General features: G+C 46.0%; 1 protein-coding gene across 13 annotated transcripts in view; it reads right to left on the reverse strand.

Moving 5' to 3' along the window:
* The window catches only part of CHD2 (chromodomain helicase DNA binding protein 2), an 83,860-nt gene that overhangs the window by 13,895 nt on the left and 55,748 nt on the right, over window positions 1-14,217 (reverse strand). For 12 of the 13 annotated variants that reach the window (XM_071754274.1, XM_071754273.1, XM_071754275.1 and 9 more), the window contains 16 exons: window positions 13,602-13,646; window positions 13,260-13,435; window positions 12,469-12,593; window positions 11,615-11,831; window positions 10,172-10,261; window positions 9,068-9,258; window positions 7,871-8,059; window positions 7,194-7,356; window positions 6,654-6,806; window positions 6,063-6,134; window positions 4,816-4,965; window positions 4,113-4,261; window positions 3,517-3,613; window positions 2,690-2,782; window positions 2,039-2,212; window positions 972-1,147 (listed from right to left, as the gene is read on the reverse strand). In XM_071754274.1, coding sequence (XP_071610375.1) covers window positions 972-1,147; window positions 2,039-2,212; window positions 2,690-2,782; window positions 3,517-3,613; window positions 4,113-4,261; window positions 4,816-4,965; window positions 6,063-6,134; window positions 6,654-6,806; window positions 7,194-7,356; window positions 7,871-8,059; window positions 9,068-9,258; window positions 10,172-10,261; window positions 11,615-11,831; window positions 12,469-12,593; window positions 13,260-13,435; window positions 13,602-13,646 — 2,260 coding nt within the window. Of the gene's footprint in view, window positions 1-971; window positions 1,148-2,038; window positions 2,213-2,621; window positions 2,783-3,516; window positions 3,614-4,112; window positions 4,262-4,815; window positions 4,966-6,062; window positions 6,135-6,653; window positions 6,807-7,193; window positions 7,357-7,870; window positions 8,060-9,067; window positions 9,259-10,171; window positions 10,262-11,614; window positions 11,832-12,468; window positions 12,594-13,259; window positions 13,436-13,601; window positions 13,647-14,217 lie in introns of all 13 variants that reach the window. The other variant, XR_011727956.1, reaches the window with a different exon arrangement.

The following is a 14,217-nucleotide window of genomic DNA, read 5'->3' on the forward strand; positions in this document are numbered from 1 at the left end:
AAAATGACTGCCATGACTGATACACAACTTCAGGGCAAGATTCAGACACTGTTGCTGCAGTTCAACAGTACCATGTGGTGGGAGCAGACCCCATGGCTTCAACTACAGATTATTTTTTACATCAGTGAATTTACTCCTTTTTTATCTTGTGCACTTTCAGCCTCTTCTAAATACCTCTTAATAACCTAAATGGTTGCTGTAATTCATGTCACAGCACCTCCCTCCTTCTCTCTTGTTTCAGGGCTGGATATAAGGCAGCTACCATCTCTTGTTAAGTCTGACCATCTCCTGTTTAAAAATATATCCAGTCAGAGATGGAGAGAGAGTCAAGGAAAACTCTCAGCCTCCTCTTATGCATCTCTGGCTGAACACTGAGCAGAGTCGTAAGACAAAGTCCTTTGTGAAAGGTTCAACAGTTGGAAGAAGAAAATAATGGTCTGGAATTCAGCTCCCAGCTGACTTCAGGGACATGGTGCAGAAGGGGATACAAAACTGCTGGGATCAAGGAAACAACCAGTGCTTCTCATAGGGTTACTTTGCCAGAGCTTTGCCTTTCACATAAAGCTTAAATCAGCAGGACTACTGCCAGAAAAATGTCAGGAAGGCCAGAATCTGTCCCTTCTCCAGTTTTGTATCTTATGGCACCTAAAACCTTGTGCGTAATATAGAATTAGCTCAATACACCTGGCCCAGGAAGGTCAGTTACAACCAGGATTAATTTTAGGAAAGCACCAGCTTCCATGAAGCCTGACTAAAGGCAGTCCAGTCCACTCTGCACAGACATGAATGTTAAAGTCACCAGCTGGAAGCAAATTAAATTATAGAAAGGTGGAGAAGCTGTCCTAATGAATCAGCTCTACTTAACCCACTGGTGTGCTTACTGGTGAACAACTCATGGATTAACCTGGGGTTTTCCCCACCTGCATGGTATTTGTCTGTTCTCTGAACCTTCTCTCACACTCAGCACTGACCTCCTGATTTCAGCATCAGTAAATCCTTCCACAGTATCTTTTCTAACACTCCGAGGACGCCCCCTGCGCTTTGGTCTCTTCTCGTCATCGGTATCCTCGGTCTCAGTTTCTGATCCAGATGATCTCTGAAGCCTTCTCTTAGTTTCTGCATCTGATTCACTGTCATTTGTCTGAGCCTGTATGTATCAGAAAAACAGCAGTACAGTTACCAACTGCTAATCTACCTACCTTTCCTATACCTGTCTTGCAGCAGCACTATTGCACATTGACACCTTGGTGTGCATTACTCAAGATGCAGAAGCCCATGTCATCAACTCAGAACGGCTGCACATCCTTGCACATTCCAGCTAGCTAAGACTCTGGTTCTCATCTTCCCTTTAGAGCCTTCCAGCCAGCAGTTTCACAGTTGCCATTTTTATTTACTAAGGTATAAGATACACTACAATACAGTGATTACTGTGGTTTTGCACCACATTCCCGTAGCCTGTTTTGAAAATCAATCTGGAATCAGAAATCAATCTGGAATCATCCAGTATGATGACTTCAACATTCACTTGAATGTTTTTCCCCAGCTCATCCCAGAGAACAGTTCATAACCCCTTAAATTCCCATATCCCAGAATAACCTCCTCTGACAGTTTGCTGTACAATGGATTGGTGCAGATCAAATCACCTGAAAAAGGACTGGAGAAGACAACACCTCTTTTGCCTGCAAGAGAGGGCAAGAGCAGCCCAGGAAGCCAGAAAGCCCAAGGAAAAGAAACAGCCAGAAAATAGCATAAATTGCAGTAATATCTGCATTCTCTAGCTGGTTATTCCATGCCATGCTCACTCAGGTTCTCTTTATCTTGTCTGCTAGGAGACTTGTATCAAATCCAAAATGGGCCCTCACACTGCTTTGCAAACCATGAGCCCACTGCCAACAAGAAGTCAATGTGCTGCCTGTGGCTTTACTCCTAACCAACTCTGAAGGAAGGAAGGAGCCCTCAGATGGCAAGACAACTTCCCTTTCCCTTCCCTTTGCCAACTTTAGCTTTCTGCCTCTCAGCTCCTTGAGATGGACTGTACCTTTTTAGTTGAGCTCCGGATTCGAGGCAGCATGTAGATTTCTTCCAATTCTTTCTGCCTTTCTTCCTCTTCCACCTTTTTCCTCTGTTCTTCTGGAATGATATCGTCCCAGTCCTTCCGGGACCGCTCATCCAGCTCTGTCTCTTCCTCCTCCATGGTTGCAAAGTTGGCCACCTTTTATAAACAAAACATTTTTAGAAATTCCCTCCCCTGGCAGGAATACTCCAGAGCTGTCTGCTAAGCCTCAACTCCTTGCCCATAGAAACTTTGCCAACAGTTCCATAACTACTTTATAATTGATCCCTATGTCAGTGCATTCCTGGTCCCTTGCCATGTCTTTGGGCTAACAGCTTTGGAGGAAGTACGTGCAGTTTAAGCAGTACTGCTGAGCCTCTAAGTTATCGGGTTTGTTTCCAAATTTGGCAAATTCTGCATTTTCTTCACAGCCTCCAAAACCATTTATCTGAAATGAAATGAATGCCTAAACATCTCCCCAGCTACCAAATCTACACACACCTCCTCTGCAAGCTGCTTTGCACAGGTCACCTCTCACCAGGATTAATTTGTTCTGTCTCTTACTGACCTTACCACCGTGGCAGGATGTGGGGAGCCACGTTCCTGTACCCCACTACTGAGCTGAGGTGTCTGTACCTTGAACTGGGAGAGGAGCTCATCAGTGGCACTGGTGGACACTTCATTCTCTCGTGTTTCAGCCAGACGCAAAATCTCATCAATGTCCATCTCCTTCCAGTCAGAAAAAAAAAAAAGAGTGATGAAGTGGAGCATGCAGAACACAGCAGGAAAAAAGACGCTAGGAGAACACACTGGTGAGGTGCAATAGCCAACTGTGCTGATCAGAGCTAAATAAAGTGCCAGTATCTGCAGGGTGTCATCATGAAGGGCAGGGAGGAACTAACACAAGTGGTACAAAAGGGTATAAATATGGGTGACAGAAGAAAGGGAATATCAAGGTTGAGCAGCAGGGAAAAAATCCAGACAGTGAGATGTATTAACTGTGGACTTCTTCCCTCAGGGGAAGCTCTGTTACTCAGGCCATTAAGAGACTGGTCAGAGCACTCAATACTACACTGTCAAGCAACATTGCACTGAGGCAGGAGAGAGTCTGTGCTGACTTCCCTGTGCTGACTCCTGCCTCTCTAAGAGACCAACCAAAAAAGGATGCTGAAGAAGTGCTCAGAGGAGGCAGGGAGAGGAGCTTGCAGCAGGCTGTGCTATAACTAGAGAATGAACCCTCAGGAGTTAAGGGAATCTCTTGGTGACCATTACTACTTAACCCCAACAAGGCTTTTCCTGATTCCCCAACCCCAGAGCTCTCCTCCTTCAGCTCTTCTGGACTCACACATGCCCTGTTCACTGACTTGCTCTCATGCACAGGGCAAGTACAAAGAGGGAGCAAACACACATCATTCCCCATGCAGAGGACCAGAAACAGCTATGTGATTTCAATTTCAAATTACCTGAGGCTCTGACTCTTCCCCTTCAAGTTCCTTGAAGAGATCTTCAGCTCCAAACTTCAGAATAGCTGTCAGCTCCTCTTTGTTAAAAGGATTTGAGCTAAAAGAATAAATGAGAAAGAAAATGTGTTTCAAGATGTTAAGCCAGCAGTGCTACAGCACAGAACTGCCAAAGTTCTTCCTAATTAAAGTAAGAAAGAAATTTTCTACCCAGCACTATAGAAAGCTTTTTTATTCACCTCTTTCCTGCTCTAACACAGGCAACTACTGTGAACAAGCTCATTCTACTGGGGGGAAATGGGTAAAGTCTGAGGTCACTGCACAACTGCAGCTGTTCCACCACCAGTTTCCCTCAGACCAGATGATCTCTTGGAGGAAGGGAGAAGGAAAAACAGGTAATTCATTAAAATTAGGTTTTTTCTTCTGATCACCTTTATCCTATGTGTCCAAATGAATGGCTGCTTGAGCCAAATTAGTGGAAACTGCCGTGATTTATTAGCCCCTTGCCCCGTTATCAAACAAATATTGCGAGGTACCAGCGGGTGAAGCTCGTCGTACCACATGCTGTGCCAGGCATCTCTCCTGACACAATCACTTACTTGGATCTCCCAGAGTTGTTGTCCAGAACAGTCCTGCCAGTGGTATCCATCCGCTGGATCACCAGATGATCCAACACCATTTTCTTCTTGGCCCTCTCAATGATTTCCTCCTCGACTGTACCCTTTGTGACCAGGCGGTAAATGTTCACCTGAAGGGCAAGAGAGGAACAGAGCTGTTTCCTGGACCTGAACATGCTCTGCTCACACAGCCATGCAACCCTCTGTTGTTTCACTAAGGTGGTCCCTTCCAAGCAGAGATTTTGGAGATAAAAATCCTACATGCTTTTTATATCTCAGGTAGATCAGGTAAAATCGGGCTGGTTAACACTGATCCTGCAGTGTGACTAAAAATCTTCTGAAACAATCATTCTAAATCCAAACTAGCATAAAACTTCTCAAACATCTAGTAAAACCCTAGTGAAGGTGGATGTTCTACTTTCCAAGTTTTTAAGGACGAGAAAGAACTGAGTCCACTAGGCTGAGAACTGTGATGCCACGTGTTAGGTTCTTGTTTTTGAACCATGCTAGGATCCGAAGCAAACAGAAGAACCTGGCATCTGGCAAATGTGGGCTGCCTTTTTGCTTCCTGGCTTTTAAATGAGCTTTCTGGAGTCAGGCCTGGGGGCAAAAAAGTGAAGTGGGAGCCCATTTAGATGCCCACACTGAAACCACAGAAAAAAACACCACAGTTAACTCTTCCCACCTGCTTCTTTTGTCCAATTCGGTGAGCCCGAGCCTGAGCCTGAAGATCATTTTGAGGGTTCCAGTCAGAGTCAAAGATAACAACAGTATCAGCAGAGGCCAAATTAATTCCCAGCCCTCCAGCTCGTGTTGACAACAAGAAACAGAAATCCTGGGGGAAAGAAAAAAGCATCCAGGAGTTAACTGTAACTGTGGACATAAAATAGCAATGGTGACTTCAAAGCTATGCACAGAAACATAGGGAGGGCTCTGTTGTATTTGTACTTCATAAGAAAGCAGAAAAAGGATTTCCTTCCCACACACCCTGGTCACTCAGGCTAAGTACCACTGGTCTTTAGTCTGAGGCACAAAATGCAGCACTGCTGGCAGGGTTGAAAGGTGCATTATCCCAGAAAATGCCAGGAATGCATCCTTATAGGAGAGCAACCCAAGCAGCTTGGGCAAGGGCACCTTGGAGCCACTCTGGAAGATCAGACACACTGCCCACCAGACTCCTACAAAGGCAGCTGTCTGAGGCTGCTGGGGGTGAGATCAGCAACCAACACAGAGTGTTTGAGTCACTGTCCAAGGGCACAGGGTGCCAGGCTAGAGCCATGATACCTGAGCCCCAAGGATGCCCCCAGGAGAACAGACAGGGAAGTTTCTGTAGGCATTCCTTCTCCTTTCCTACAGCCATAAAGTACCTAATTGTATATTCTGTGTCACCAAGAGTCCCCCTCCAGTCCAGGCTTCTGGAGCAAGGAAAGGTATTTCACATGGCCAGGCTGACTGTGGCACAAAACAAGTGTCCTCACCCTGAGTCAGCAAGCCCAGGCAAGAGCGTTAAAATGCCCTCTCCTATTACACTATCAGCTCCAACACTAGGCTCCACTGCCTGCAATCACTTAAAATCCCCCTTTTGCCTCTGCCACTTCATATCCAAAACCACCTTCAGATTGAAGGAATGATTTAACAACCATCTCTGTTCCCCAGACCATGGGGAGAGAACTGCTACCTTCTGGGTCTTCCCAACCTCCCCAGGAACTGTAGATATGCTGCTGGAGATGTGACTTTCAGCCCTGCTCTTTGGGTGTGGGGGATTTGAAGCAAGCAACGTGGCTAACTGCAAAACCTCCTCTATCTGTGCCTGTAGCAGCATCTGCAGATGTGAAAGAAGTGAACTGAGCTAACCCCCTCTTGGCAGACATGATCTATGTCTCAGACAGTCCCCCCAGATCCCCTGAGGCAGGACAGCCCCAGCTGTGGTACCTCGGAACCGTCAGCGTTGAAGTGGTCCAGTGCCTGCTTTCGGATCTCCCCTTTGATGGAGCCGTCCAAACGCTGGAAAAATCAACAGGAATGATAAGAGAAAGGAGGTAAAGGAACCCTGAGCAGCTGCTGCACCCAAGTCCTGAGAGCCCTGCAAGACCCTTTCCCTGCCTGCAGCATCTCATTATTAAAAACAGACACTGATTAAAAATAACCACACTGTCTGAGCCCGCTGTGCTGTGAGGGCAGGAGGGGGGGGTTTGCTCAGGCAACAGTCACACAGGGTGTGACACTGCAGCTCCTGTTACAGGCTGCCAGCCAGGGTCTCTGCCTTTGCCGTCCTCTCCCCGGGTTTTATCACAGGACAAGAGGCAAAGCAGGGGGGGCTCAGAGGAGGCGTTTTGCCAAGATGGAGCCACACAGAAATAAAGGGACTTCCCACTTCCCTCCAGTGGATTTCAGTGAGCACAACCCATGAGCCCAGACATGAACCTCAGGAAAAGTCAGTGACTTTTCTACTACCCTGCCTCCCCCCCCATATACTCTTCAGTTTTCAGTGAACTCCACTTTTTCTATGCTGATGTTTCTCACCTGAAAAGGGTAGTGTTTGATAGTCAGGTACTCTGCCAAGATGTCCAGCATCCTCACCATCTGGGAGAAGATCAGCACTCTGTTGCCTCTCTCCCTCAGCCTGGTGAGCAGCTTGTCCAAGAGAATGAGCTTTCCACTGCTCCTGACCAGAGACTGAAAGGAATAACCATCATTCCAGCTGATGCTTTCCAACCTTACACTTATGTACACTACAGAGACCTACAGAGATCAGCTGCTTTTGGGCCAATGCTTCTCCTGTACACCTCTAATCAAATAATCTGGATTTACACAGCAGGGGCCACAGGCAACATGAAGTATCCAAGACAGATTGTATATTGCATGTGCCTCCCACTCTAGATGGCCACAAAACATTGCTTACAGTGAAAGCAGAGGACAGGAGACTCAGTGGCTCAGTTGTGAGGACAATCTCTACTGGAGAAGCAACAGAAACCAAAGTTTCACCACATGCCCTCCTTGGTGGGAGGCAAAAAGAAATGGCAAAGTTAAGGAAAAGCAGTGGCAACCAAAGGTACTGCCCACCTGCAGGGTCTCAAGGCCATTCTCCTTCTCGTTTTCCTCAGGAGATTTGATAAGGTAGCAGTGGTTGCAGCACTTTTTCAGCTCCATCACAATGTTCAGGAAACCAGATGTGCTCCCCCTCGTTCCCTTTGAAAGAGCTTTGTAGTTTCTTGTCAAAATCCACCTGCAGATAGGAAAAATAAGAAGTTCAGCTTATTTCACGGTGCAGATTGAGCAGACAGGAGCCTAGGAGGAATACAACCCATCAGGGACACTCTGTTCAGGTATCAGTCTACTCTCCTCCTTCCATGTCTCTCTGCTTCTTCTATAGGGTACTGCTGTTTCCTCACTAAAAAGTCTGATCTTATTTTCCTCTTGATATGACCACAGCTGAACACTAGAAAGCACCACAATTTTGCAGAGCTTGACTCTTCCAAGAAAGACATAGTCCCTGTCTTGCAAAGCTGACCAGTGAAACTGCATCACTCTAAAAAACATCTCCAGTAGTCTGAAGATGCTTTTTTAGAGGAAAAGATACCACAAAATACTAATTGAGATTCCTGTCACAAAGCACCTGGTACTACAGGTGATGGCTGTCACATTACTTTCTGAAGGACACAGTATACTGAAACATCTTCCCACACAGAAAGATGTGCCTGTTGCTGCTGGCACTCCCAGTGACTTAATAAATGACTCACTTGTAATACTGCTTCTGCAAAGCAGACATTTCCACACGGAGAATCTGCTCCACTTTGGCTGGCAAAGATTTCTCCACATCCTTCTTCACCCGGCGTAGGAGAAATGGCTCCAAGACTTTGTGGAGGCTCTGGTAGCCATTCTCTCTGCCTTTCCCGTGATCCTCTTCGAAATCCTCCCAGAACTCAAACCTAGACACAGAAACAAGGAGCAGAGAGGGGTCAGAACAACTCATGTCTTATCTTTCAGCATCTATCAAATATGGTCCCACTAAGTGAGATATGAGAGCATCAGTGTAAAGGAGATGCAGTGGGGGATGAAAGGTTCACAAGTGCTCTGACTAACTGAACAGACTGGTGGCAAAGCTGGAAGCTCCCTGGGCTTAGCCTTCCTCACATCTCATCTTTGAGATCCACACTGATCTCAGGACCCGAAATCCCAGGTTTTTCAGTATGCTGCTCTACTGTCCTCTGCTGGAATTCACCTCGCAGCAGTTTCCAAACTTTCCTTAGTGCCTCCCCCTAGACAGGGCTTTGTCAGCTTTATATTTACACTGCTTTATACTGCTCTGAAGGCTTTTCTTCTCAATTGCTGCTTCCTCCAACAGCTCCTCTGAAATGCCAAGATTTGCTCTTCTCCACTTGGGAGAACTTGAATCTTTTCATTGCTCTTTCTGTGATCCAACAAAAACAAATTGGGGGACAGCTCCTTTTGCAGTCAAACATAATTCTGGTGAGTTTTGGGGCTTGCTCGTCTTATCCAATTTTTCTTGAAAGCAACCAAAACAGTTGCTATAATGCAGACTTGCAAACAGCAGCCAGACTGCACCATCTTTGAGCAATACTCCTGGAGACTGCCATGGACTGGTTGGCAAGTGTGGCTGAACCACAGTGTACTGGAAACCTCAGAAATGGTTGAGATGATTGCTGAAAACAAGTTTAACTTTTTTGAGATGGCTCTAAGACAGCAGACAGATTTGAAAGACACGTATTAGGTTTCCCCATTCAGTTTGCTGCCAAAAATACTCCTTGTGTTAGTCATTTAACCTCTAATTTTCCCCACCAATGTCTGCTCCCATTTCATTACTAACTCCACTGAGTTTAATTCAGTGATCTCTGCCATTCTGCACTCCCTCAAGCCTACTTACTGGGTAAGAATGGACACTGAGATATTTTTTGAAGGACCAAAAGGAGACTTACTTCTCTGGCATGATGAAATGCAGCAGGGACCAGAGCTCTTTAAGTGAATTCTGAAGAGGAGTGCCAGTGATCAGCAGCCTGTGATTGGACTTGAAATCAATCAGTGTTTTGTACAGCAAAGAATCATCATTTTTCAACCGATGGGCTTCATCCACAGCTAGAAAGGCCCAGTTAATACTTCCCAAAACAGCCTGGAGGAAAAGAAGACAAAAAAAAGAGCCTCAAGATGCTGGGTCAGACAAGCCGCACCACTTTGCGTATGTCTCTCTCTTCATGGCCAGAAAGCAGTGCAGTGCATGCTTTTCAGGACATCCCAGCCCAGCCCTGGTGCTGGACCCACCATCCAAGGAGCTGGGCTCACATTTTGTTCTTATTAACAAAATCTTGGGATCAAGATGTCTACACATGTTTTACTCCCTCCCTTCCAGAAAGGAAAGTTGAAAATTTGCCATGCTGTATGGCACTCCTGGCATATTTTTTTCTCAGCTAGTACTGCTAATCTATCACTGCTTTACCCAGAAAGTTAAGTCTTCCCTCAGCCCTCTGTACACTTCCCTTTCCTCATGGCCCTGGAGTCCTCCTACAGGACTAACCACACTGGAGCTACTCCCCACAGGAGAGGTGACAAACAAGCCTTTAAAGTTAAAGTAACCTGAGAGTTTTGATTTTTTTTTTTTAATATTGGTATGAAGTTCTCTGTTTTCTGCTAGGACTGAGTGATGAACTGAGCGGGCTAATGAACATTTATTAGCCCAACAGATTTTTCCTAAGTGTAAAAATCAGTTAGCACCGTGGCCAATGATCTCTCCTCTCAGCTACCCTAAATTAAACCACGTAATGTCCAGCTACTATCCTGCCTGGTGTTTTGTAAGTAAAAATAGTAACACAACTGTGAAGTATGGAAGTGAAGACACTCTAACAGACGTTCATATTCTAACAGGTGTCTCATACTCTCTCTGCATTACTGGCAAGCAAAAGCAAACAGTAGCTATACATTCTTTATCCCCACAGAAGAAAGAGGTGAAACCCAGTAGCTGGAGGCTGGCTTCCCCATCTGCAAGCAAGAGAAAGTCTAACTAAAAACATCCCTGGAACATTACTCACCTTATCCTTGAGGAGGATCTCATAGGTTGTGATAAGTGCATTGAATTTCAGCCTTTTAGACTGAGAGTGGATCCACTCATATTCACGTATCTGTGTGAGGAAACAAATGTTAACTTCAACCAATGTTACTGCAAACTAAAGAGTTAACAAGAATTGTTTCAGTGTGGCTATAGCCAAAGCCTCCTATTGTTCAAAGCCCTGTTGCTCAAGGTGTCATTTGATGAGCTCAGGGTCCCCAAGGAGCAGCTTGTTTTAGGGCACAAGTGGTTTAACTGCCCTTGCAACAGGTACTAAAATAAAGTCAAATAACTTGATGTTGTGACATGACCCTCATCTGCCAAATGAACACATCATCTCACTACTGACACCACCAGGCTCACAACATTTGTGTGCTTCATCATCTGAATAATTCAGAACACAGGAAGCAAGCACTAGTCCTTACTGCAGCATGTTTCAGCCCAGTACAGTCCTGTGTAGGCAGCAGGTGGCAGGACCTGCCGAGTAATGAGCTCAGCCGGTGCTCAGCTCCACCTGTGCCCAGTTAGGGCTGGCCCAAGTGCGCATGATCAAGGGCCAATAAAAGGTGGGGCTTGAGACTGGCAAGGGGCTCACTCTGAAGCAGGTTCGCAGCCGTGCTGGTTGCTGGCCAGTCCTCTACCGAGCCTGTCCTCACTCTGAGCTTACCATCACTTCGAAGTTCTTCTCCTGCAACATCTGGTGGAGAATGCGGGCATAGACCCTCGCCTAAGCCCTCCTCTCCGAGCGAACTTCTCATCCTTCTCCTGGAACTCGGGAAAGTAGGGTAAGAGAGACCCCTTCTTTCTCTTATTCACACTTACCAAGCCTTTTTGCCAAGAGATGGGTCTTACTACCAGTAAACCCACTGAAGCTGCCACCACTGAGAAAATCGCGGCACAAGCGGAGAGCCAGGAGCTCCCTGGCTCCCCGGGTCCAGCCAAAGCCCGAGACTTGTGGGAAGAGGTCTACGACCTACTGGCAGACCTCAATTCTAAAGAAATTAACGGCGACATCATCGGCGCCGATAACACCTGGCGAGTCGTATGCGGCCTATTGGAAATGATGAAAACTGAGGTGAAGGCGGCACTCGCCACCACCACACCTCCATTACTAAAAACTGAGGCATTCCCCCCTAAGAAAGTGTCCACGGTGATCCCCTCGGTGCCACCTGCTGCCTACAGTCCTGGTTTCCAGACCCCCTGAGAGAAGCCAGGACTCTTGTGCTTACTCTAAGAGGGGAAATAAGGTAGAATAGTCCCTGCAGCAGTGAGCTCCACCCCAGTGCTCAGTTCAACTAACTCTAGCTTCCTGCAGTGCTTCCATTAGCTTCTCCAGCAGAATATGTGTCACACACTACACAGGAGCTGCTGCTTTGCTCCCAGCATTTCAAGCCAACCCCATCCCCCTTGCTGCCTGGTTACACACCATGTTCCTGCTCATGAGGTCTCCAATGTAAACCACCACATTTATCTCAGGTGCCCATACATCAAACTCCCTTTGCCACGAGGTGAGAGTGGACAAGGGCACCACCACCAGGAAAGGGCCATATAGCTGGTGCTGATGGAAGAGGTATGACAGGAACGATATTGTCTGAATTGTCTTGCCCAGGCCCATTTCATCAGCCAGAATCACACTGTTGTTCCTAAGAAAGAAGAGAACAAACATGAATCATGTCTGAGTGTGTGCTTCCACCACTCCTCATGCACTGTGTGCTCACAAGAACAGCAGTCCACAGCAGGGACAGAAAGGGGGCAGTGCATAAACATTTATCTTATTGTTAACATCACTTGCAAATGGATCCCAGGGACATCCAGACTGTACATGGCACCATAACTAAGATAAAGGAAAAGACTATTATCACCCCAAACAGGCAAGCAAGGACAAAAGCAAAGAGAGAGAGGAGTCAGTGGCTTAATTTTAGAAGTACATTTTTTGAAGATTTCAACAAGTGTGGAAGCATGCTGAGCCAGAAACCTTTTCTTTTCTGTTAAGGCAATGGAAAATTAGAGTTGATATGTAGCAGGCTCACAGAAGAGCCAAGTCCAGCATGTGAACAGGCTCAGACAGGGAAAATACTTTTTGCTTTCTCACAATATTTCTTAAGTTCATGCTCTAGATAGCTCCTGCTTGGAGTGTCTGCAATACAGCTGGGTGTGATAACATTCAAAATGCTTCAAGCTCCAGAAGCAGGATGGGTAAAGACCTCAGTTAAAAAGAAGAGGAACAGAGATCCTACCAGGATAAAAACCAGGAGACAAAATGAGTATATCTGTACATACTTGCACCATGAGTGAGCAAGCCAGTTGAGCCCCTCCAGCTGGTAATCTCTCAGCTCCAGGTTCTCACTGCCAATGTAGGAAGGCTGTTTCTTCAAAGCAACAAACCTTGGTCTCTGCTTCAATACCTGGAACAGAGAATGCTGTAAGCTCACTGAAGAAAGACAAAAAGTAAGGTTGAAAATGCAGCAACTTAGGCTTATTTGTTCATTGGTTAAAATTTGTCCACATTTTCCTAGCCAATGCTTTTGTCTCTAGTTCAGAAAACCACTCAGCAAGCACTATGCTTTGCCTGCTCTCCTCTGCTCTGAGGACCAGGGCTGGGAGGTCCTCTCCAAGAATGCAGTAAGCTGTACATGATGTACATTAGATGGAACAAGCTTCACTTTCTTTTTTGTCCTTTTATTTTTCCTCCCATTATCTCTGTCCCTCTCCTCCACTATAAAACTGCCTCTTTCGGGTTCTCTCTTTTCGCAGGTGTGCTGTTTTTTCATCCAACTCATGCTAAAACTTCACATTTCTACAGTAGTTCCTTCTGAGAAGGAAGCACTTTGCAAGGATAAAGCCTCCCATTCCCACAGGGATTTAATGTGCACAGAGTAAATGAAACCAAAAGGAGGTTCACATCCCTTCCTTAAGTACTAATACCGGAACAACAACCAACCTCTCAAACAGTGGTGGGATGTGAAAATGCTCTCTGACATTTATGCTGATCAAACTTCACATTTCCACTGTTTGCATCACCATCCAGCCTGGAGAAACCTAGCAACAGGAGAGAAATGAAGCAAACAAACCTTGCAGTCCCTGGTGGGAATTGTTTTGGAGTTGTTTCGATTGTTGAAGCTGTCAATGCAGTGCTGAAACTTCTTGCTTATCAGAGCCTCATCTTCCCAGCTGCACTCAGCATAGGGCAGCCCCATCCACTTACACAAATATTCGGGGTCATTCGAGGGTGTTTTGCGACTGTTTGCTGCAAAATATGCAAAAAAAAGGCCAAAACTTAGCAAGCATTGTTCTGTGGCTGAACCACAAGCGTGGTTCACAGGAGCAGTCTTGAGCCACCCATGTACAACCACAAAACACAGCTCAGCTCTAGTGGGGAAATTTTAGAGGGACCAAAAAAAATGTTCTTTTACCTGGAAAATCTGAATGTCCTGGCATGGACTTGCTGGTCTTCACAGCTGTGTTTGGAGACAGAAGGGTTTAGAACGCAGGCAGCCAGCAGAGGGAGCAGGACAGGCAAACTGTCACTGCCACACACCCCAGGAGATTTTGTAGGAATTGTATTGGAAATAGGTTAAACAGCTCTCCAAGACTGTTCCCAAAGCAACTGGATGCTGGCACCTCTGACATGACTGTGGTATTATTGAAATGCTCACTAAGTCACTTTTATTTTTAATAAGTAATCAAGAAATCTAACCCCTGAGGTGCCTTGCAGCCTACCCACGTTCTCAACCATGACCCAGAAAGTGGTCCTCACAAAAGCCAGGCCTGTGCTGCTGCTTTAGATGGAAACACCTTCCATATAAAGGACTAAACTCAAAGAACTTCAGCATCAGCAACTTCAGCATCTCCTTGGAAAATAGTCTGGCATCCCATACTCCAGACAAGGAGAGCATTGATTTGAATTGCTTGTAAATACAGCTCTGTAAACCTGGATTTCTACTCTACAAATTCCTGAATTCCACACACTAAAGTACACTTAACAACAGGTTTTTGTCTCCAGAGATAGTGGAGACAGGGAACTAGAAG

Source organism: Heliangelus exortis, chromosome 11, assembly GCF_036169615.1.
Source record: "Heliangelus exortis chromosome 11, bHelExo1.hap1, whole genome shotgun sequence".
Taxonomy (NCBI): domain Eukaryota; kingdom Metazoa; phylum Chordata; class Aves; order Apodiformes; family Trochilidae; genus Heliangelus; species Heliangelus exortis.